The following is a 23,254-nucleotide window of genomic DNA, read 5'->3' as shown; positions in this document are numbered from 1 at the left end:
CTGCAGGGGATCTTCCCAACTTAGGGATGGAACCCAGGTCTCCCACATTGCAGGCACATTCTTTACTATCTGAGCCACCAAGGAAACCCAAGGATACTGGAATGGGTAGCCTATCCCTTCTCCACAGGATCTTTCTGACCCAGGAACAGGGGTCTCCTGCATTGCAGGTAGATTCTTTACCAGCTAAGCTACCAGGGAAGATCTCAAACCCCTTAGTACAGGGAACATTTTTGTATTATAGTATTCCCTTTATATGGAGATGTTTACTGATTAAATGAAATAGATGTTCTGTGTATTGGTATTTGTCATTTTTCCCTTCTGTTAATTAGATATGTTCTTGACCTATTTCTTTTTTTCTCTTCTTATGCTTGATTTTTTCCTTTATGTCTCTAAAATGGTTTTCTAAAACTTTCTAATTTTGTCCTTTGAATGATTCCCCTGCACAATATGAAGGATTCCTCCTTTACATTCTCCAACCTCTTTCTGATTAGCATCATTCAGGAACCCACAGGATATTTCTATTTAGAGCTACTGTATAGGGACTGAACAGTTTTAACATAGATACTTCCTGGCTCCATGAGGTTAACTACTGAATTCATACTACTGAATTTAGTACTAAATTCTTGAAACATCCTCTAAGTACCTACATAGTAACAACCTAAATGAAATAATTGAACTTAAAGAGTTTTGAAATCTTCCATCCAATACAGTAGTACTTGTTTTGTTTGTTTTGTAAAAAATTTTTAGGTGATGTGTATTTTTCAAAATTGTTATTAGGGAACTTTTTTCCTTTAAACCTTTCATATGTAAATATCTCTTTAAGAAATATTTATTCAAATTAAAATATATTATCTGTGAACTTGACTAAACTTGTAGATTCAGCTTAACTTTGTTTTTATAATCTAATTACTACATAAGTAGAGGTTATGACAGTACATATTGTCCACTGTCTTTGTTTTCTTTCTGCAGAGATTAAATACGTAATGGTTTTATGTTTCAGGGAAGTAAGCAATGGCATAGAAAAAAAAGGAAAGAAAAAATCTGTAGGTCGTCCACCTGGCCCATATACAAGAAAAATGATTCAAAAAACTGCTGAGCCACCTTTGGTAAGAGGATATATTGGTCTCTGTTCTCAGAGCAGAAGTCTGCTTGAAATTACTGAGAAACTGATTTCTTTTCGTTACTTTTAGAAACCATTCTTTAAATTTTTGTTTTTCTTTTCCAGGATAAGGAGTCAATTTCAGAGAATCCTAGTTTGGATTTACCTTGTTCTATAGGGTAAATAGAAAGTTATTTTCGCCTATCCTAGGAATTTTCTTCTTGGGGGGGAATTAGTATTTCTATTGTTATGTAATATAGTTGTTATACCGTTTAAATTCTTTTGTCTCAGGAGAACTGAGGGAACTGCACATTCATCCAATACCTCAGATGTGGATTTCACGGGTGCTTCCAGTGCAAAAGAAACTACCTCGTCTAGTATTTCCAGGCATTATGGGTAGATATTTTATGTTCTTATTCTTAACTAATTTTCCTCTAGAGTTTCTTCTTTGTAAAATGATGATTAAATACATTTTTAAGAATTGAAAGTGATACCAGTTTGTCTTGCAGCTTTTGAGATGCTGTCTATATATAGATATTTTAGGTTGTTAATATTCATCTGAGTATTTTTACTTTTCAGAGCACAGATGTTAAAATTTTCAAATTTGTCAGGAATTTTGCTATGTACACAAAGAAGAGGTATCCTGGTGTTTATAGGTGTGCTCTTTTCTTCGAGACCTTTTTATACTTTTAATATACAAGTGTGAATTTTTTTTTTAATAAGTTGGAATCAAGCACACAAACCTTTTTATTAGAAAAAGGATTTTAAACTCAGGGTTTTTTTTTTTAATCAATAGCAGACTTTCCCTCTAGTATTTTTTTTTTAACCTAACTCTTTAGAAAGGCAACTTTTTCCTGAAGTCTGATGTATCAGGTAAGAAAAATTTAGTTTATTTGGGGCCAGAGCCATGAGCTTGCAGATTTTATACTTCCCTTTGTTTAATTTTTGTTTTCACAACCAAGCATTCTGTTAAGCTTGTGCACATTATCTTTTTTTTTTTGTACATTGTCTTGTTTAATTTTTAAAACAGTCTTTTGAGTTGTTTCCATTTTGTAGATAAGAAAACTGAGACTTAGAGGGTTTTTGTAACAAGCCCAAGATGGCATGTGCATTAGCAAATAAATACAAAACTGGGGTTTAACTTGGGCAGTAGAATTTATTGGCTATATTATATTTTGACCTTGTTTTATAATATCATAAAATCTTTTAATCTTTGAACTCAAAGCTTGTTTTGTTTAGTCCCTTCACTTAATCTCTTAAGAAAACACAGAAGATAAAGAGATTTAAATTTGACCGATACCATGTTGAGCTATACCAAGGGTATAGTTTAGGCTTATTTCAATTTATTATATTACTTAACAATAGGCCTAGAATTGATAACCAAGAGAACTTTTGTACTGGTTCTGCCATCAGTTAAAGCACATGTAAAGGTGTCTTTTATGTAATAGGTGCTTATTAAATATTTCTTGCACTGAGTGAATGAATGAATGAACTTTCTTCTTTTTAATGATAAAAATGTTGACAAGATCTGACTTAAAAATCCTCTTGGTAAGTAAGAATTTGCCTTGTTGGCTTCATAAATCAAAATTTCCTCTGATTCTTTTAAGCTTAATAGTACATAGTTAAGGAAGAAAAGCTCTTCAAAGGTCAGCCCCAAGAAGGTGATTGAATTTAATGAAGGCGAGTGATAATCCATTTCATATAGCATTTGTTGTTTTGATTTGGCTGATTTTTATGTCAGCAAGGGTAGACAATTGTGGCCTTTTTTGTTCTGTAGATTATCTGACTCCAGAAAAAGAACTCGTACAGGAAGATCTTGGCCTGCTGCAATACCACATTTACGGAGGAGAAGGGGTCGTCTTCCAAGAAGAGCACTCCAGACTCAGAACTCAGAAATTGTAAAAGATGATGAAGGCAAAGAAGATTACCAATTTGATGAACTCAACACAGAGATTTTGAATAACTTAGCAGATCAGGAGTTACAACTCAATCATCTGAAAAACTCCATTACCAGTTATTTTGGTGCTGCAGGTAGAATAGCATGTGGTGAAAAATACCGAGTATTGGCTCGTCGGGTGACACTTGATGGAAAGGTGCAGTATCTTGTGGAATGGGAAGGAGCAACTGCGTCCTGACTGTAGGACTGAACATTATGTTCACTGCACTCTCATTTTCTGTAGGTACAATTCAGAACCCTAAAGGAGTCTGGCTTTTACTATCTTTAAAAAGGTTAAAAAAAAAAATCACATAAGATGATACTAGCCTTAACATGTACTTGTCAATGTTATGGATATTGTCATAAAAAGATATCTTTTAAAAATCAGAGACTTAATTTTTTAAATCTTAAGATTTGTAGAATGTTTCTAGGATAGGATATTAAAAATGATTCAAACCCATGCATGGTGTTAGATAATTTTTCTAATTATTCCATTGAGTCAGTTTTTGTGGTTAGTGGTTCTCAGAGCAAACTGATCATGTAGATAGATAGCACAAGTATTTGGAGAAACATTGTCTGTTTTGTTACCAAAATGTTGGAAAAAATTTATTTCAATACCTTTTAGAAGTGCAGTGTATATAATGCCTACTAAAAGACTGTAAAATACTGAAATTTTCTTTCAACAAAGTGTAAAAAATATATTGAGCCTGTAAATTGCTCTGTGACTAGACTTCATTGTCGTCTTAATATATTCTTTGCATGTGCATATATATACACACATGTGTATATATATGTGTGTGATTGATTATGTGACCTATGCAATACAAATTATGGGAATGGGCAGCTTTGGAGTATATATCCCATAATTCTTTTTTCAGGAATAGTTGCAGTATTTACACAGCAGCATTTCTTCTCAGGCTTTTATTGGGTGCTGTTGCTTGCTATGTATGAAGAGAAATGTGTCAGACAAGTTTAGTGTGTTCTGAAGAAGGGTGTGAACAACAGTGTTCATGGGCTTTTTCGAATGCTTTTCATTATCAGTCTTTGTAACTCAGCTGTTCAGTACCTAAAACAAATTCAAATAGTATGAACATTATCTCCTACTAGAAGTAACATTTTCGGATTTTCATGGCACATTATGATTGTAAATGTCTCTCAGTTTTAACAGTAAGTCTATAGGAATCCCGTGAAGATTCCTGAAATGTCTGTAGTAACTGTTAGTCATGTTGAATAAGTGTAGTATGAACAAAGTATTTTATTGCACAGGGTTAACAAACAGTGTGTTGCCTGCGAGGCAGCTGCTGTTTTATTACAACATTACCTCTTGTTTTTATGAAATGTACCAAGATTTAAATTGATAACTTTATTTTACATGTGTTTTTTTTTTTTAAAAAGTTTCTTTTATCACCAGTGTTAGAGTTGTCTTCTGTTTCTTTTTGTTTTGTTTATTTGTTTTCTTTTTTAGCCAAAGAGTAAACAGAAGAATATTCTTATTTTGGTGGCTGTTCATTTTACTCTTAAAAGTGATTGGTGGATTTTAGCCTAAAAATTGGAGAGTTTGCCACCAAAATGAAAAATATGTAAAGTGTAGTGATTACAGAGTGGTTAAAAATGTGGGTTAGTGCTTATTTATTCCATTGATTGATTATTTGACTGTTTATAAGAAAGTTGCTTTATTTCTTTAAACATCTTCAAAAGATGACCTTTTCTTGTCACATTATAGCCAAAAGAAGCAGAGAACTTCGTAGTCCTGCATTTGGTTCCTGGTTGGCCAGGTATAAATGAGCTTTACAAAAGTGCAAATTAAGAACTGTCACTTCTGTTTACCTCCACCAAAACTTGATTTTCCCCTAGCTATTAATTTAAAGTTGCCTTTCCTGCAGCTGCAATATTTTGAATAACACACAAGAGTTTGTGTTGATTTTGAATGTTTGTTTATATCTAGGGGTAATGGAAAATGTAAATCCCGTGTAACCTTATTCACTCCACCTGTATCATATTATTTCATTTTCCCCAAAGTCCTTTAATTCTAACTGAACACCAGCAGTATTTTTAGTAATTCTTTCTTTAGCATACTTGGAAGATGATTTATTAAGCTGAACTGTCTTTAGACGTAATTATTGTGAATGTCTGTTTTATTTTATCATGGTGGTTCACATGGCTCTGATGTTCAGTTTGTATTTTTGGAATTGCTTTACTTAGAATTAAAACAGACGAACATTAAATGTGTGTATTTTTTAAAGAGCTAATGAGTTTTGCTTCTGTATTTTGCTGAAAATACACACTAGTGCAGTAGATGGCTGCTTTTATCTAGCCAGGGAGCTAAAGAGTTTCTAGTTCTGTTGTAAATATGTTCACTTGAGTTAATCTTTATAAATCTTTACTTTCATTTTCCTCTTGTCCTCCCAATAAATATTAATAATTATTTCATGCTCATTTTATATGATCCTCTGAAGAAATAAATTATGTTTAGCCAGCTTGTACACTTTATACTTGAAAGGCAAGATATCTCCCTGTCGCCAAACTTCAAAAAAATTCAACTTTTCAACTGTTTTCTTCTTACCTATATAGAAGGTGTTAGGGTTTACATAAAAGGATTTCCTTTTTTCTTTTTCCTGAAAAGCTTTGCCCCAGGCTACAGAAAGAAAAGATGTAAAAATAGTATACCTTATTCATTTTTACTCAAATATATTTTATAAATACCCTGATAGTCATGGATAAATATGGATTCTAAGGCCTTTAGGTGATCAAACAGAATATAAGCTATCAGAGTTATTCTGTCAGTTCTAATGTAAGAGTGATGAAGTCAGATCTTATCTTGTTGGATTTATTTTGTTACTGAATGTTTAATAGAAGTGAATGTTCACTGATAAGTAAGTTTGAGGGTATTTCTTCTTGTTTTATTTGCAAGGTATGTTTAGTTTCTATTGTGTATATATTAAGATTTCTGTTAGTGTTAGGGTAGAAATAATTTGGGGGCTATTTGATTGAGTTTTTATTAGGTGTTACAAAGTTTTGCTTGGAACCTGATCTGATTTGTATAGTTATAGCAAACTTGTACTCCGGTTCTAGGGTTGTTTGAATGAGAATATAATGGCAAAGGAGGATGTCTGTGCTACGTTGGACTACCTTTATGATTATACTTCCAGAAGTCTCCTTCAGTTTCTTCTTTGGCAGTTTCCTCAGGGGAATAAAAATTTGATAGTTAAATGTAAAGTGAGAATTTTATCATGGAATTTGTTTATAATTAGTAGCAGTTAAGAAACTTGATATCTGTCTGATACAGATTTGAAGATGGAGGAACTATGAAAGCAAACTTGTTGGCTCTCTAAATAACAAATAGATGGGAGCAAGTAACTTTGAAGTCATAATGTCAAAATATCTTAGAGCAGTAAATGGATCAAAATGTAATACTGTAGTTATATTTATAGTTAGAAGAAGGTGGCAAATTAAGCAGTTCATTCTTTATTTCTTACCTTGCCTCACTTTTACTCAATAAAATCTCTTTCTGCTTTTTTTTCCTTCTTTTGGCCTGTGGTATGTTGGATCTTAGATCCCCGATTAGTGATCAAACGGGTACCCCCTACATTGGGAGAGCAGAGTATTAACCATTGGACCACGAGCAATGTCCCACTCTGCTTTTTACCCATGTAGTTTCTCTTTGTCGGAGATGATGCTTGGATGCTTAGTAATAGCTCTTCACTTTTGCAGTATCTTCAAGGAATGTGATTTCTCGTTCAAGAAAATTTTCCACTGGATTTAAGCAAGCCAACAAATGAATAAAACCTTCATAGTTGATAAAATGAATAAAACTTTCATAGATGATAAAACTTAATAATACCTAATTAAAACTCAATCAAATAGCCCCAAAATTATTTCTACCCTAACACTAACAGAAATCTTTATGTACTTATTGCATAAAGCAAAACTGTGTCCTGTTTAAAATCATTAATTTCTGTTCCTTATATTTAATGAAAGGTATTCAGTCCTTTTTTCCCTTCTACCTTATGACCTGCTTTCCCAATTAGGGGGCAATATTTGTGCCCTAAATGGGCACAAATTGGTTTAGGAGTAGGGTTGGAGGAGCCAAAAAAATCTTAATGATTTTTAGCCCTCCAGAACTCAACTCTATGTGACAGAAATCTTATTCCTTTTTATTTACTTTTTGTTGAGTTTTCTTAAATATCACAAGAGCAGCACTGACATCGAAGTCATGGAACATATACAAGATAATTTTAAGATCAGTACTGACAAATGTATAGCTATATTCCAGAGAACTTTGTTTAGTCTTGAACTCACTTAGTGAGAGGTGGGTCTACATATGCCCATTGGCTTCCACTGACTCTCTTGTGGGTTTCATTTATGTTTGATCCTAAGTACTTGTATGTGACTTGGGCTTGGAGAATTAAATAACAGTAAAGCTCAAGTTTATTTGACCCATGATTAACTATGCTAGGTGCAGAAAAGAAAAAATACTGAATGGTGAATGAATGTCAAATGAATGAATGGAATATCTAGCAGCTAGTTCAAAGTAATTTTTTCATATTAAGCAAAAATTCAAAATAAGCTCACCAAAAACAGTTTTTTTTAAAGGAATTAAGTTTTTCTAATGTTTTACTTTTCCTGAGAAATACCACCTTTGAATAATTTTAAAATATTTAACTATATTGCTGTTGTTATGTGTTTATAAAAATGGCACATGTAAATTTAGAATCAATTTATAGAAGTAAATAACATTGAAAGTTACTTGTAATGAAACTATAATAGGAGCATCCAGTATTAATAGTATTGTACATGCTTGGTGAGGGGATTAGAATTTTCTATACAGAACTAGTGGAATGTAAGAAAAATTTTCCTGTACAAAATTTGAGACAAAAGATTTTGTGAGAATTTGGATCCCCTTTGAAAACATGTGAAGCTTGGTTAGATGCATCTGAAGTTAAACTTCCTTGAGGAGACCATGAAAGTTTAAGCAGATGAAGCTTTTTAGAGAGAGTTTTGACAGGGAATGCCTATTGATTCATGAAAGATTGAGGCACACTTTTGGTTCCAGCTGTGTTTCCCTATATTGCCAAATCTCTTCTAGAACCAAAAGCATATCTGTAAGTTCCATTGATATTTTTTTCCCCCCTGCGTTTGGTATTATAATTTTGTATAACCACATAGCGACTTTCTGTGTTTTTCTTACCTCTAGATATAAATTATCCAATGAAAAATTATGTCATAATTGATACCTCTTTATAAACCATAGTTTACTCTTTAAGCAACTTTAAACTATTAAAGACCATAAATGTTTAAAAATGCCACTTCATTGAAGATTTTTCTAGTTATTAAGTGCTTCATATTTCTAATAACACCATTCTTAGCATGCTAAGTTTTTCCTAATTACTGAGAAATTGTGAACATTGATTTATTTTATGTTGCTGTAATGTGGTACTTTCAGGGATCTGGATGTGGGTAGGGGACTCTAGTCCTTAATCACTTAGGCTGCGTGATGCTCTTACATTTGTCTACTTTTCACATATCTTTTGTGTTAGTCCCCAAGTTAATAATCCATATTTATTCACAGTGTATTGAGCAGCTTTCTCCCTATTTGTTTCTCTAGCTTCTAAACATTACTAATTTACAGTAGACTGGGAAGAACTTTAATGAGGTTTTCCGGAACAAATAGATAACCATTTCAGTAAAAATTTAAACCTTTTTCTACCCACAGTTCTGATTTGTTTTTAGAGATTTTTTTTGATGTAGACCATTTTTTAAAATGTCTGTTGAATTTGTTACAACTGCTCCTGTTTTATGTTTTGCTTTTTGGCAGCCTGGGATCTTAGATCCCTGACCAGGGATTGAATCCACACTCTGCATTGGAAAGCGAAGCCTTAACCACTGCACTGCCCAGGAGTCTCTAGATTCCTGAGTAATGAATCAAGACTGATTTCCTTGGAGAAAGAGTAAATGCTTTTTTATACTGTTCATTACTCAAAACAAGACTTTTTTTTGTTTTTTCCTATTTGACATTTTATTGATCAGAATGTTTATGATGATAAATTGCATTAGATTTTCTGTTATCAAACACATAAGATAGGTTTTCAACTGTCATTGAATAGTTGAATATAGAAAATAAATATCTTTCATTTGCAGGTACTTAAGAGTTGGAAAAATTTTTTCAACATTCTATATTCCATCTTGTATTATAGAAGGCTCTGTCTCTTCATCTAGGAATTTAAAGCCTTGATTGAGAAGACTAATTGGTTGGCAAAATAGTTTTACAATAAAAGCCATAGAATCCTATGTAGCTGAGGCAGTGCCAGCAACTACCATAAGGACTGAATTTCAAATTTTCTACTATTTCCTAGCTTTTCACTGCAGAAAATGCATTTTTTGAAAGAAATTTAGGCATTGGTTATATAGATTGGATCCATTTTTCTGATGCAAAAATGTAATTGCTTGCTTATACATTACAGTCTTGCATTTTGCATGTGTCTCTTGAAGGTGCAAAGGCAGGTTCAGAATAAAGAGGAAATGCCAAAGAAATGATGAAAATAACTTTGATCTATGATGAGAAGAGAGACATTTTATCATGTCTTTTTCTGTTTAAGACTAAGGAAGTGTCATTGTTCTTGACATGAAGTCTTCCCCTATCATCTTAGTCCTATTCCATTTCCTTGTTTTTGTTATCTGACTTCACAACAGTCCCTTGATTTGAGAGGCTGTATCTCTTTCTTAAGTCCTCAGTAAGTCCATCGAATAAGAATTCTCAGCCTTTAGGTTGTGCACTCTTTTTCAGTTGACATCCTTGTCTTGAGTAATAAACAAGTTTTGTTTTGTTTTTTAATTTTTTATACTTCCCATTTTATAATACATGAGTGGTTGATATTTTTTGAAATCTTGACTTCTGGATAAGTGAGATAAGACTATAATATAAGCCAAAGTAGGTGATTCTTTTGTGCTCTCTAATCAATCCCAAGATAGTAAAAACTGCGTAGCAAAAAAAAAAAATCAGTGGGCTTGTTAGAGAGAAACTCTTGGATTCTGGAAGAGATTTGGTGATAAAGGGTGGCAGGGTTCAAAACCTTTCCTCCATAAAACTAGGTGAATTCAATAGACTTTTCCTTTCCAAAAAGGTGTTAAGCGTTGGCTCATGCTGTCTGTGCATTATGAAATAGTGAAAGTGTTAGTTACTCAGTCATATCTGACTATGACTGTGTGCCCCATGTACTGTATGTAGCCTGCCAGCCTCCTCTGTCCCTGGAATTCTCCAGGCAAGAATACTGGAGTGGGTTGCCATTCCCTTTTCCAGGAGATCCTCCTGACCCAGGGATTGAATCCCCTGGTCTCCCATATTGCAGGCAGATTCTTTACCATATGAGTCACCAGGGAAGCCCATTGCATTATGGGAAAGAGAAATAAGGTTTTGTCCAGTTTGCCCTTGTCATATAATAACAAAGTTATTCTAGAGAATAGCAAATTGACATGGTGTTACTCCATGCATATATTCAGTAGTCAGAAAAGTAGTCTAATGGAATAGACAGGAGGTAGTATTTCAGTCAGAGCAATAATTCCATATTAATTTTCTTGAGTTTACAGGTTATTAAATGAATATAAGAATTGAATAGTAGTAATTTAACTTTTTAGTACTTTAAGTGCTAAAATTATGTGATTGCAGTTGAACTTTAAAATGCCAAGCTTCAGAGGATCATAATTTCTAATGAAATATTTGTTTTACCAAATTCATGTAATTGTATATCAGCTAAATTTGGTTTATTATATTGGCTAAATAAGTCAGGAAAAAGTGTAAAATAGATTACCTATGCTCTTTATTGTCTTTATGTGGAAGGTATAATTTAATATGTCTCAGTAGGGTTAAACTCTTGAGTTTTTGAAAATTTTTTAAATAAGTTTTTAAAATTTGAAAATGTTTTTAAAATAGGGTTTTACTTAAGAGTAGTACTTAAAGACTGATGTTTTAAATTTTAATTTGCATTTATTTGGGGCTCCTTTCTAGAGAAACTGTGTGTATTGTTAAGCTTTGCTATAATAAAATTTTATCTGCTAATTGCAAATGCCACTGTCATAGGGAAGTCAAGAGATACCTGGAGTAACAGGCAGGTTTGGCCTTGGAGTATAGAATGCATCAGGGCAGAGGCTAACAGTTTTGCCAAGAGAATGTGCTGGTCATAGCAAACATTCTCTTCCAACAACACAAGAGGCGACTCTACACATTGACATCACCAGATGGTCAATACCAAAGTCAGACTGATAATCTTCTTTGCAGCCAAAGGTGGAGAAGCTCTATACAGTCAGCAGAAACAAGACTGGGAGTTGACTGTGGCTCAGGACATGAACTCCTTATTGCAAAATTTAGACTGAAATTGAAGAAAATAGGGAAAAACCACTAGGTCATTCAGGTAGGACCTAAGTCAGATCACTTATGATTATACAGTGGAAGTGAAAAAGAGATTGAGGGGAGTTAGATCTGACTGAGTGAAGAACTATGGAACAGAGGTTTGTAACACTGTATAGGAAGCAGTGATCAAAACCATGCCCAAGAAGAAGAAATGCAAAAAGACAAAATGGTTATCTGAGGCCCTACAAATAGCTGAGAGAAGAGAAGCAAAATGCAAAGGAGAAAAGGAAAGATAAACCCATCTGAATGCAGAGTTCCAAAGAATAGCAAGGAGAGTTAAGAAAGCCTTCTTAAATGAACAATGCAAAGAAATAGAGGAAGACAATAGAATGGGAAAGACTAGAGAGATCTCTAAGAAAATTAGAGATACCAAGGGAACATTTCATGCAAAGATGAGCGCAATGAAGGACAGAAGCAGTATATACCTAACAGAAGCAGAAGATATTAAGAGGTGGCAAGAATACACAGAACCGTACAAAAAAGGTCTTAATGACCTGGATAACCACAATGGTGTGATCACTTACCTAGAGCCAGACATCCTAGAGTGTGAAGTCAAGTGAGCCTTAGGAAGCATTACTATGAAAAAAGCTAGTGGATGTGGTGGAATTGCTCCTGAGCCATTTCAAATCCTAAAAGATGATGCTGTGAAAGTGCTGCACTCAGTATGCCAGCAAATTCAGCAGTGGCCACAGGACTAGAAAAGGTCAGTTTTCATTCCAATACCAAAGAAAGGGAATGCCAAAGAATGTTCAGACTACTCCACAATTCCGCTTTTACATGCCAGCAAGGGAATGCTCAAAATCCTTCAAGCTAGGCTTCAACAGTACATGAACTGAGAACTTGCCAGATGTACAAGCTGGATTTAGAAAAGGCAGAGGAAACTGAGATAAAATTGCCAACGTCGGTTGGATTATAGAAAAAGCAAGGGAATTCCTGAAAAACGTCTACTTCTGTTTCATTGATCATGCTAAAGCCTTTGTGTGGATCATAACAAACTGTGGAAAATTCTTAAAGAGATGGGAGTACCAGACCACCTTACCTGTCTCCTGAGAAACCTGAATGCATGTCTAATAAGCAACAGTTAAAACAGGACATGGAACAACAGACTGGTTCACAATTGGGAAAGGACTATGTCAAGGCTGTATGTTGTCACCCTGCTTATTTAACTTAAAAGCAGAGTACATACATCATGCAGAATGCCAGATTAGATGAAGCACAAGCTGGAATCAAGATTGCCAGGAGAAATATCAGTAAGCTCAGATATGCAGATGATACCACCCTTACGGCTAAAAAGCAAAGAGGAACTAAAGAGCCTCTTGATGAAAGTGAAAGAGGAGAGTGAAAAAGCTGGCTTAAAACTCAACATTCCAAAAACTAAGGTCATAGCATTCAGTCCAATCACTTCATGGCAGATAGATGGAGAAAAAATGGAAACAGTGACTGACTGTATTTTCTTGGTCTCCAAAGTCACTGTGGACAGTGACTACAGCAGTGAAATTAAGACCCTTGCTCCTGGGATGAAAACCTATGACAGGCCTGGATAGCATATTAAAAAGCAGAGACAATCACTTTGCCTACTAAGTCCCTATAGACTATGAAGAAGGCTGATTGCCAAAGAATTGATGCTTTGGAACTGTGGTGTTGAAGACTCTTGAGAGTCCTTTGAACTGCAAAGTTTGCAAATCAGTCAATAGCAAAGGAAGTCAACCCTGAAATTTCATTGGGAGGACTGATGCTGAAGCTGAAACTCCAGTACTTTGGCCACCTGATGCAAAGAGCTTACTCACTGGAAAAGACACTGATGCTGGGAAGGATTGAGGGCAGGAGGAGATGTGGGTGACAGAAGATGAGATGGTTGGATGGTATCACCGCCTCAGTGGACATGAGTTTGAGCAAACTCCAGGAGATAGTGAAGGACAGGAATGCCTGACGTGTTGCAGACTGTGGGGTCAGAAAGAGTTGGACGCGACTGAGCGACTGACAACAACAACAGTAGGTAAACAGATTAACAGATTATGCAATTATTTATATTTTTAATTTGAGGAATTTGGTTGTGGTTTAGGATCATTGAACTTATTTTAGTGTTACTTTAAGCACAGTGAGAAAAGCAAAAGTTGGATAACTTGAAGCATAATACAAGGGTTAAAGGGTACTGCTGGGGTAAATTTTCTAAATAGTAAAAATATTGACCTATTCCTAATATTAAGTTACACAGAAAATTTGCACCTTCACCATTCAGAAGATAAAGATTTACATTGTAGTGAAAATAACTTCATGAAACAAAACTTAACATCAAGATCCTTAATTACATCTGCAAAACCATGTTTCCAAATAAGTTCACATTCACTTCACACAGGCACTTGAAGTTAGGGCTTCTGTCTTCTGGTGGGACTCAATTCAAAGGTTTATTATAGGACTTTTACAGTATTATTACAGGATGTTTTTTGTACTCCCAGTTCTTGAAAATGGTTGTTCAAGCCATTTTGTATTATTGTTTATTTAAATGCAGGAATTAGGTTATTAAGAGAAAAATGAAATATTAGGAGTCCTGCTCTGAATTCTTAAATTATGGAGGGCACAGATATAAATAAAACTAAACTTGAGTTGAAATATGTTAGGTACTATGGAATATTGGTAGAGTTCTGTAAGAACTTAGAACAAATCTAAGAAGCATTTAGGAAGGACTTACTGAATGGACGTCCATTTGAGTTTGGCTTTAAGGATGATAGGACTTCAAAAAATTGTTTAAGTATATTTCCAGTGTGTTAATTTCTTCTGTATTGTAAAGTGATTCGGTTATACATATTCTTTTTCATATTCTCCATTATTGTTCATTATAGGATATCAAATATATTATATAGTAGAACCTTGTTTATCCATTATATAAATATGATAGTTTGCATCTGCTAATCCCATAATCCCAACCTATCCCATGGATGATAGGATTTTGATAGGCCAAAATACAGTAGGATAAGAAACAGCATAAATTAATTCAAGGAGATTTTTGGTAGGGGAGGTGAGAGTTCAGTGGGCATACTTTAGAGAATGGTACAGTATTGGACCCAGGGTTCATGTCCCTGTTTGGGCAAAGCTTCGTTTGGGCTTCCCTGGTGGCTTAGAGGGTAAAGCCTCTGCCTGCAATGTGGGAGTCCCGGGTTGGATCCCTGGCTTGGGAAGATCCCCTGGCAAAGGAAATTGCAAGCCACTCAGTATCGCCTAGAAAATTCCTTGGACAGAGGAACCTGGTAAGCTACTGTCCATGGGATTGCAGAGTCATCCATGATTGAGCAACTTCACAGTATTGGAGAGTTTAGGAAATAAAATGTGAGAATTAAGCAACATAACGGAAACAACATATGACTACAGGTATCCAAACGTGCTATATTGCTGGAGAAATGAGATTAGTTTGGATGTAATATTTGTTAGGTTGTACTTTAAAGGATGAATTAAATAGAGGCTTTGGGAGAGAAAAGCCAAGTTCAAAATGAGGGAGCAGGGTCAGAATAGGCCTGGAGTTGAGAATGAGCATCTCAATATTTGAGTGCCTAATATTTTCCAAGATACTTACTGTTCAGTTGCCCAGTCGCGTCTGCCTGTTTGCAACCCCATGGACTGCAGCACGCCAGGCCTCTCTGTCCTTCACCATCTTCTGAAGTTTGCCCAAGTTCATGTCCATTGCATTGGTGATGGTATCCAGCCATCTCATCATCCTCTGATGCCCTCTTCTCCTGCCCTCAGTCTTTGCCAGCATCAGGAACTTTTCTGAGTCAGCTGCTCTCATCAGATGACCAAAATACTGGAGTTTCAGCTTCAACATCAGTCCTTCCAACAAGTATTCAGGATTGATTTCTCTTAAGATTGACTGGTTTGATCTCCTTGCTGTTCAAAGGACTCTCAGGAGTCTTCTGCAGCACCACAGTTTGAAAGCATCAATTCTTCGATGCTCCGCCTACTTTATGGTCTGGCTCATAACCATTCTTGACCATTGTGAAGACCATAGACTTTACAGACCTTGTTGGCAGAGTAATGTCTCTGCTTTTCAACACACTGTCTAGGTTTGTCATCGCTTTCCTACCACAAAGCAAAACGTCTTCTGATTTCATAGCTACAGTCACCGTCCTCAGTGATTTTAGAGCCCAAGAAGAGGAAATTTGTTCTAAGACACTAGCAGGAGAAAAATGTGAAGTAGGTACAGTTACCTCCTCCTCTTACTGGGAAGCTTAGAATGTGTATGTTTACAAGTGTCAGGAATGGCAAGAGCATTTAAGGAGAAAGAGAAAGAGTGATTACTTTTGCCTGGGGCCTGGCTGAGGAGTACATTTGGGAAAAGAGATTATTAGGAAAGACTTCATAAAGGAATTTAAACTGGAGCATGAATAATCGGGATCTGTAGAGAAGGGAACACACTAAGGCATTCTGCAGTGCAGGCAGAATAAGCAAAAGCTTTAAACGCGTATAGAAGAGGATAGTAGAGTTTGGTCAGTGTGTGGCATAGTTTAGGCTGGAAGTTATCTGGATTCTGATGGGAGTGTGGTTCTAAAGTATATTTTACAATTAATTTGGCACTGGGATGTAGGATGAATTAGAGGGAATTGATAAGAGGTACAATTGCATTCATCTCACATGCTAGTAAAGTAATGCTCAAAATTCTCCAAGCTAGGCTTCAGCAATACATGAGCCGTGAACTCCCTGACGTTCAAGCTGGTTTTAGAAAAGGCAGAGGAACCAGAGATCAAATTGCCAACATCCGCTGGATCATGGAAAAGGCAAGAGAGTTCCAGAAGAACATCTATTTCTGCTTTATTGACTATGCCAAAGCCTTTGACTGTGTGGATCACAATAAACTGTGGGAAATTCTGAAAGAGATGGGAATACCAGACCACCTAACCTGCCTCTTGAGAAATCTGTATGCAGGTCACAAAGCAACAGTTCGAACTGGACATGGAACAACAGACTGGTTCCAAATAGGAAAAGGAGTACGTCAAGGCTGTATATTGTCACCCTGCTTATTTAACTTCTATGCAGAGTACATCATGAGAAATACCGGACTAGAAGAAACACAAGCTGGAGTCAAGATTGCCAGGAGAAATATCAATAACCTCAGATATGCAGATGACACCACCCTTATGGCAGAAAGTGAAGAGGAACTAAAAAGCCTCTTGATGAAAGTGAAAGAGGAGAGCGAAAAAGTTGGCCTAAAGCTCAACATTCAGAAAACGAAGATCATGGCATCTGGTCCCATCACTTCATGGGAAATAGATGAGGAAACAGTGGAAACAGTAGCTGGCGTTATTTTTCTGGGCTCCAAAATCACTGCAGATGGTGATTGCTGCCATGAAATTAAAAGACTCTTACTCCTTGGAAGAAAAGTTATGACCAATCTAGATAGCATGTTCAAGAGCAGAGACATTACTTTGCCAGCTAAGGTCCGTCTAGTCAAGGCTATGGTTTTTCCTGTGGTCATGTGTGAATGTGAGAGTTGGACTGTGAAGAAGACTGAGTGCTGAAGAATTGATGCTTTTGTACTGTGGTGTTGGAGAAGACTCTTGAGAGTCCCTTGGACTGTGAGGAGATCCAACCAGTCCATTCTGAAGGAGATCAGCCCTGGGATTTCTTTGGAAGGAATGGTGCTAAAGCTGAAACTCCAGTACTTTGGCCACCTCATGCGAAGAGTTGACTCATTGGAAAAGACTCTGATACAGGGAGGGATTGGGGGCAAGAGGAGAAGGGGACGACCGAGGATGAGATGGCTGGATGGCATCAACGGACTCGATGGATGTGAGTCTGAGTGAACTCCGAGAGTTGGTGATGAACAGGGAGGCCTGGCGTGCTGCGATTCATGGGGTTGCAAAGAGTCGGACACGACTCAGAGACTGAGGGGAACTGAACTGAACAAAGCCAGCTAGGGCTAGGTAAATCTGAGGTAGGAGCAGCGGTGGGGGTTATTAGAGAAGTTGGATTAGCTGACAGTACTTGACTTGAGCAGGTCTTGGGTCTTAAAGTTTTGAGGACCTGGGAGGCTAGTGATGTCATTAAATAGGAGCAGGTGTATTTGGGGAGCAGTGGAGCAGTAAGGAAGACAGGCTTGATTTAAAGAAAAGGTTGCTACTTGGAAGTAGTAGAAGTGGGGTAGGATGAGGTTATGGAACAAAGCTAGTTTTCGATAGCTGCTGATTGCACCAGGCATTGACTAGAAGCTTCTGCTCTTTATTGTTAAGCATTTGCTCCTCACCATTCTTTGAGCAATGACCTAATTTCTTTGCTTCATAGAACATTCAGTATACTAACGCATATTTATGGAATTTAGAAAGATGGTAATGATAACCCTGTATGCGAGACAGCAAAAGAGACACAGATGTATCGAACAGTCTTTTGGACTCCGTGGGAGAGGGAGAGAGTGGGATGATTTGGGAGAAAGGCATTGAGACGTGTATAATATATAAGAAACGAGTCGCCAGTCCAGGTTCGATGCAGAATACAGGATGCTTCGGGCTGGTGCACTGGGATGACCCAGAGGGATGGTATAGGGAGGGAGGTGGGTGGGGGGTTCAAGATGGAGAACATGTGTACACCCGTGGCGGATTCATGTTGATATATGGGAAAACCAATACAATATTGTAATTAGCTTCCAATTAAAATAAATTAAAAAACATTCAGATTTCTTCATAGTGGTACTGTGGCAGGTATGTACAAAATTTTCAATAAAAATGTAAGTCTTACATGTTATCACAGAATAAAAATAATTAGAGCAGATTTTAGGTATTGAACAAAAGAAAGCAAGTAATACATAGTGGGAAACCATTGTGTTGTTTTCTTTTAAAAGCTTATTGTAAAGCAAAAGCACTTGGAAGTGTTTTCAAGAGAAGACTTTCTGGGGCTTTCCAGGTGGATACTCTATGCTGGAGATTCAAAAGTCCATACTTTTGAATAGTGTTGCACAAAAAAACAGGTGGTAATAAAATCAAACCTGAAAATATTTTTTAAAAAGAATTGTTAAACTAATGTGAAAATGTTGATAGTTTGAGTTTTAACAAGAATGAGGTAAAGACTGTTCAAGGAAGAAAACTGTCAATAATACTTTGACTTAATAAGTTATAATAGGTTATTCAGAGTGGTGGAAAAAATGTCAGATGGTTTTGTTGGCTAACTCTGAAAAGCAGCCTTGAAATATTTCAGGTGGTTACTGAAGGTGACCTCTTTAAAGAATTGAACTTGTGTTTTGGTATTGAGAAATATAAATTTAAGTTTAAAAAATGGCAGGCATTTGCTATAGTCTAGTAGTAGAAGTAATTGGGAACTAGTTAAATAGTACATTCAACAGGCAGTTCATTCCCTTCATAAGGAATCTGCAATATTCTGCAGTTATGGATTTTCTTAAAGGCTTTCCTGGTAGCTCAGATGGTAAAGAATCTGCCTGCAATTTAGGAGACCAGGGGCTCGATCCCTGGGTCGGTAAGATCCCCTGGAGAAGGGAATGGCAACCCACTCTGGTATTCTTGTCTGGAGAATTCCATGGACAGAGTCTATGGGGTTGCAAAGAGGTGGACATGATTGAGTGACTGTCACACACACAACATGGATTTTATTGTAATAGAAATTGTATCTGGTGTTAAAAGTGTTCCTTCATCCAAATCTGACTTGGAGGAAATAATGCTAATTTGTTTCTCATGTATTACTTTTCTCCTTACCTTCGTGTTGTTGTGTATTAGCTGGCAACAAAAGGGAGAATTAGTAAAGTGGTTTCAAGAAATTGAAGATGTGGTTTAGATGAAAGGGGCAATGACTGGGAAGAATGGTGGTAGTAGATGAGAAAAACAGAGGAGGAAATCCTTATTTTTTTCCCTAAGTGAAAAAGCTTTACAGTTTTCTAACTATGGTATAAAAACACTTGAGTGAACAATTAAGGTAACATAAAACTTAACATAGTTCTGAAACTCCTTCAGGTTCTATAATCCAGAGCTAATGGTATATAAGCCTTATCCTTCAAGACTTTTTATCTGTTTCTGTTTTTACTGAAAGAGGATTGTGTTTTACACTTCACAAACTTTTTACTTAATCATAGTGTGCCTTGTCTTTCCACTAGCAAATACTGGTTCTAGATACTGTGCTGGGTGCAGTAGATAGAAGAGATGTTCTCTGCCTTTAGAGATTATAGTCTTGTAGAGGGATCTTATAAGTTAATTCTGATATGGTATGAAGAGTGATTTGAAGGGGAAGCGTAGAGGGTTATACCATAGAGGGATACCCAATAAAGGTTACACACATAACAGGGATATACCATAAGCTTAAGGAATTTGGCAAAACTTCTTGGAGCAATGAATGACAAAGCTGACTTGGAAAAATTAGTAGCTGATACCTCCTGAATGCTAAACTACTCTTCCCTCCAGGTGAACCATCAGCTCTTTAAAGGCAGATTCTTTTTTTTTTTTTTTGGTTGCACCAGGTCTTTGGTGCTATGCGCGGGCTTTCTGTAGTTGCGGTGAGTGGGGGCTATTCTTCGTTGTGGTGCGCAGGCTTCTCATTGCAAAGCCTTCTGTTATTGCAGAGCACAGGCTCTAGGCCTGTGGGCTTCAGTAGTTGCTGTGTACAGCTTCAGGGCTTGAGGGCTCCAGTAGTTTTGGCATGTGGGCTTAGTTGCTGTGGGGCATGTGGAGTCTTCCTGGATCAAGGATCAAACCCATGTCCCCTGCATTGACAGGTGGATTCTTATGCCACTGCACCACCAAGGAAGTCCTAAAGACAGATTCTTTGCTTTTCTATTCTCCAAAGTTCTATTTACAGTAATGCTCGAATTTCTCTTATTCTAAGATACTAAACTGTCTTGGGTATATTGTGATGAGTGTAACTTGTATTAGAGGCTTTGGGGCTATGGAAGTATTGTATTCTGTCTTCTGTTGGGTGTCTGAAAGGAAGTATATTATCAAAGGAGAGTATGGGCCATCTCCATAATGTTTTCTAGCCTTTACTGGTTCCTCATACTAAACAAAGTGACCTTTTTCATTCTTTGCTTCTTTGCTGTTTGTCCAAGGGATAATGAAGGAGTAATTGCCAGCATTTTTATTTTTAAATTTATGTCCTTTTGGCATTTAAGAGTTTACAGTGGTTTGTATTACAATTAATAAGTTGCTTCCTAGTTGCATATCCTGTATATGCCTTAATTCTAAGATCCTTTATAGCAAAAAAGGGGTTGTTACCTTTATAGAGGAAGGGATCAGTTATCCACTGTGTTCAGTTATCCACTGTGTTATGCCACAATTGTCCACTGAAAAGTTAGCATTTGAAAAAGTCAAGGATAGCTTCTCTGTTGAAATTCACAGAATGATGGTTTTACAACATTGGGGAATTAGGTGTAATCTTTCCATGGCAGTATTCTAATAACCACTTCATCATGGTATAACTTCTACTGGATGCACAAGCTGGAATTGAGATTGCTGGGAGAAAGATCAATAATCTCAGATATGCAGATGACACCACACTTATGGCAGAAAGCGAAGAGGAATTGAAGAGCCTCTTGATGAGTGTGAAAGAGGAGAGTGAAAAGCTGGCTTAAAACTCAGTGTTCAAAAAATGGAGAACATGCCGTCCAGTCCCATCACTTCATGGCAGATAGATGGGGAAACAATGAAAACAGTGACAGACTTTATTTTCTTGGGCTCCAAAATCACTGCAGATGGTGACTGCAAGCCATGAAATTAAAAGACGCTTGCTTCTTGGAAGAGAAGGTATGACCAATCTAGACAGCATTTAAAAAGGCAGCAAATACTGCTTTACTTTGGCAACAAAGATCTTTCTAGTCAAAGCTATGTTTTTTCAGCAGTCACAACTGAGCAACTTCACTTTCACTTTTCACTTTCATGCACTGGAGAAGGAAATGGCAACCCACTCCAGTATTCTTGCCTGGAGACTCCCAGGGATGGCAGAGCCTAGTGGGCTGCCATCTGTGGGGTCGTACAGAGTCAGACATGACTGACGCGACTTAACAGCAGCAGCATGTCTTGATGTGAGAGTTGAACCATAAAAGAACACTGAGTGCTGAAGAATTGAGGCTTTTGAACTGTGGTGTTGGAGAAGACTCTTGAGTCCCTTGGACAAGATCAAACCAGTCAATCCTAAAAGAAATCAGTCCTGAATATTCATTGGAAGGACTGATGCTAAAGCTGAAGCTGCAGTACTTTGGCCACCTGATGTGAAGAACTGACTCCTTAGATAAGACCCTGATGCTGGGAAAGACTGAAGGCAGGAGGGGAAGGGGATGACAGAATGAGATGATGGATGAAATCACCAACTCGATGGACATGAGTTTGAGCAAGCTTCGGCAGTTGGTGATGAATAGGGAAGCCTGGCATGCTGCAGTTCATGGGGTCTCAGGGAGTCGGATACAACTGAGCGAATGATCTAAACTGAACTGAACATAGTATAACTTCTGGACAGAATTTTAGAAAATGGAATTGCTCAAAAAAGGAAAAAGGTTGACTTTTGACTCTTCTTTCATATTTCATGTCAGAATGTTCAGGCTCAATTCCTTAAGAGCCTTGAAGAATATAGTATTTCACTTTTCTGCTGATAACTAACGGAGAAGGCACTGGCAGCCCATTCCAGTACTCTTGCCTGGAAACTCCCATGGACGGAGGAGTCCGTGGGGTTGCTAAGAGTCGGACACGACTGAGCGACTTCCCTTTCACTTTAAACTTTCATGCATTGGAGAAGGAAATGGCAACCCACTCCAGAGTTCTTGCCTGGAGAATCCCAGGGACGGAGGAGCCTGATGGGCTGCTGTCTATGGGGTCGCACAGAGTCAGACACGACTGAAGCGACTTAGCAGCAGCAGCAGCTAACTAAATTCTTTAAGAAGTGTTCAGTTCAGTCGCTCAGTCATGTCTGACTCTGCGACCCCATGAATCACAGCACGCCAGGCCTCCCTGTCCATCACCAACTCTCGGAGTTCACTCAAACTCATCTCTATTGAGTTGGTGATGCCATCCAGCCATCGCATCCTCTGTCATCCCCTTTTCCTCCTGCCCCCAATCCCTCCCAGCATCAGGGTCTTTTCCAATGAGTCAGTTCTTCGCATGAGGTGGCCAAAGTACTGGAGTTTCAGCTTTAGCATCAGTCCTTCCAATGAACACCCAGGACTGATCTCCTTTAGGATGGACTGGTTGGATCTCCTTGCAGTCCAAGGGACTCTCAAGAGTCTTCTCCAACACCACAGTTCAAAAGCATCAATTCTTCGGCGCTCAGCTTTCTTCACAGTCCAACTCTCGCATCCATACACGACCACTGGAAAAACCATAGCCTTGACTAGATGGACCTTTGTTGGCAAAGTAAGGTCTCTGCTTTTTCATATGCTGTCTAGGTTGGTCATAACTTTGCTCCCAAGGAGTAAGCGTCTTTTAATTTCATGGCTGCAATCACCATCTGCAGTGATTTTGGAGCCCCCAAAAATAAAGTCTGACACTGCTTCCCCCTCTATTTGCCATGAAGTGATGGGACCAGATGCCACGATCTTAGTTTTCTGAACGTTGAGCTTTAAGCCAACTTTTCCACTCTCCTCTTTCACTTTCATCAAGAGGCTTTTTAGTTCCTCTTCACTTTCTGCCATAAGGGTGATGTCATCTGCATATCTGTGGTTATTGCTATTTCTCGCGGCAATCTTAATTCCAGCTTGTGCTTCTTCCAGTCCAGCATTTCTCATGATGTACCTCTGCGTAGAAGTTAAATAAGCAGGGTGACAATATACAGCCTTGACGTACTCCTTTTCCTATTTGGAACCAGTCTGTTGTTCCATGTCCAGTTTTAACTGTTGCTTCCTGACCGA

At 37.3% G+C, this 23,254-nt stretch overlaps 2 protein-coding genes across 2 annotated transcripts in view; one reads left to right on the top strand and one right to left on the bottom strand.

The window, feature by feature from the left end:
• The window catches only part of MTF2 (metal response element binding transcription factor 2), a 72,979-nt gene extending 69,710 nt beyond the window's left edge, over positions 1-3,269 (top strand). The window contains exons 12-15 of the mRNA XM_052636524.1: positions 1,001-1,106; positions 1,226-1,278; positions 1,391-1,495; positions 2,877-3,269. Of these exons, the coding sequence (XP_052492484.1) occupies positions 1,001-1,106; positions 1,226-1,278; positions 1,391-1,495; positions 2,877-3,234 (622 nt within the window). The 3' untranslated portion in view covers positions 3,235-3,269. The remainder of the gene's footprint in view (positions 1-1,000; positions 1,107-1,225; positions 1,279-1,390; positions 1,496-2,876) is intronic.
• Positions 1-23,254, bottom strand: part of TMED5 (transmembrane p24 trafficking protein 5) — an 82,578-nt gene that overhangs the window by 35,798 nt on the left and 23,526 nt on the right. The window lies entirely within an intron of this gene.

The sequence above is a fragment of the Budorcas taxicolor genome, chromosome 3 (assembly GCF_023091745.1).
Source record: "Budorcas taxicolor isolate Tak-1 chromosome 3, Takin1.1, whole genome shotgun sequence".
NCBI lineage: Eukaryota > Metazoa > Chordata > Mammalia > Artiodactyla > Bovidae > Budorcas > Budorcas taxicolor.
Note: the sequence above shows the minus strand (reverse complement) of the source record. Positions and strands in the feature narration are given on the sequence as shown.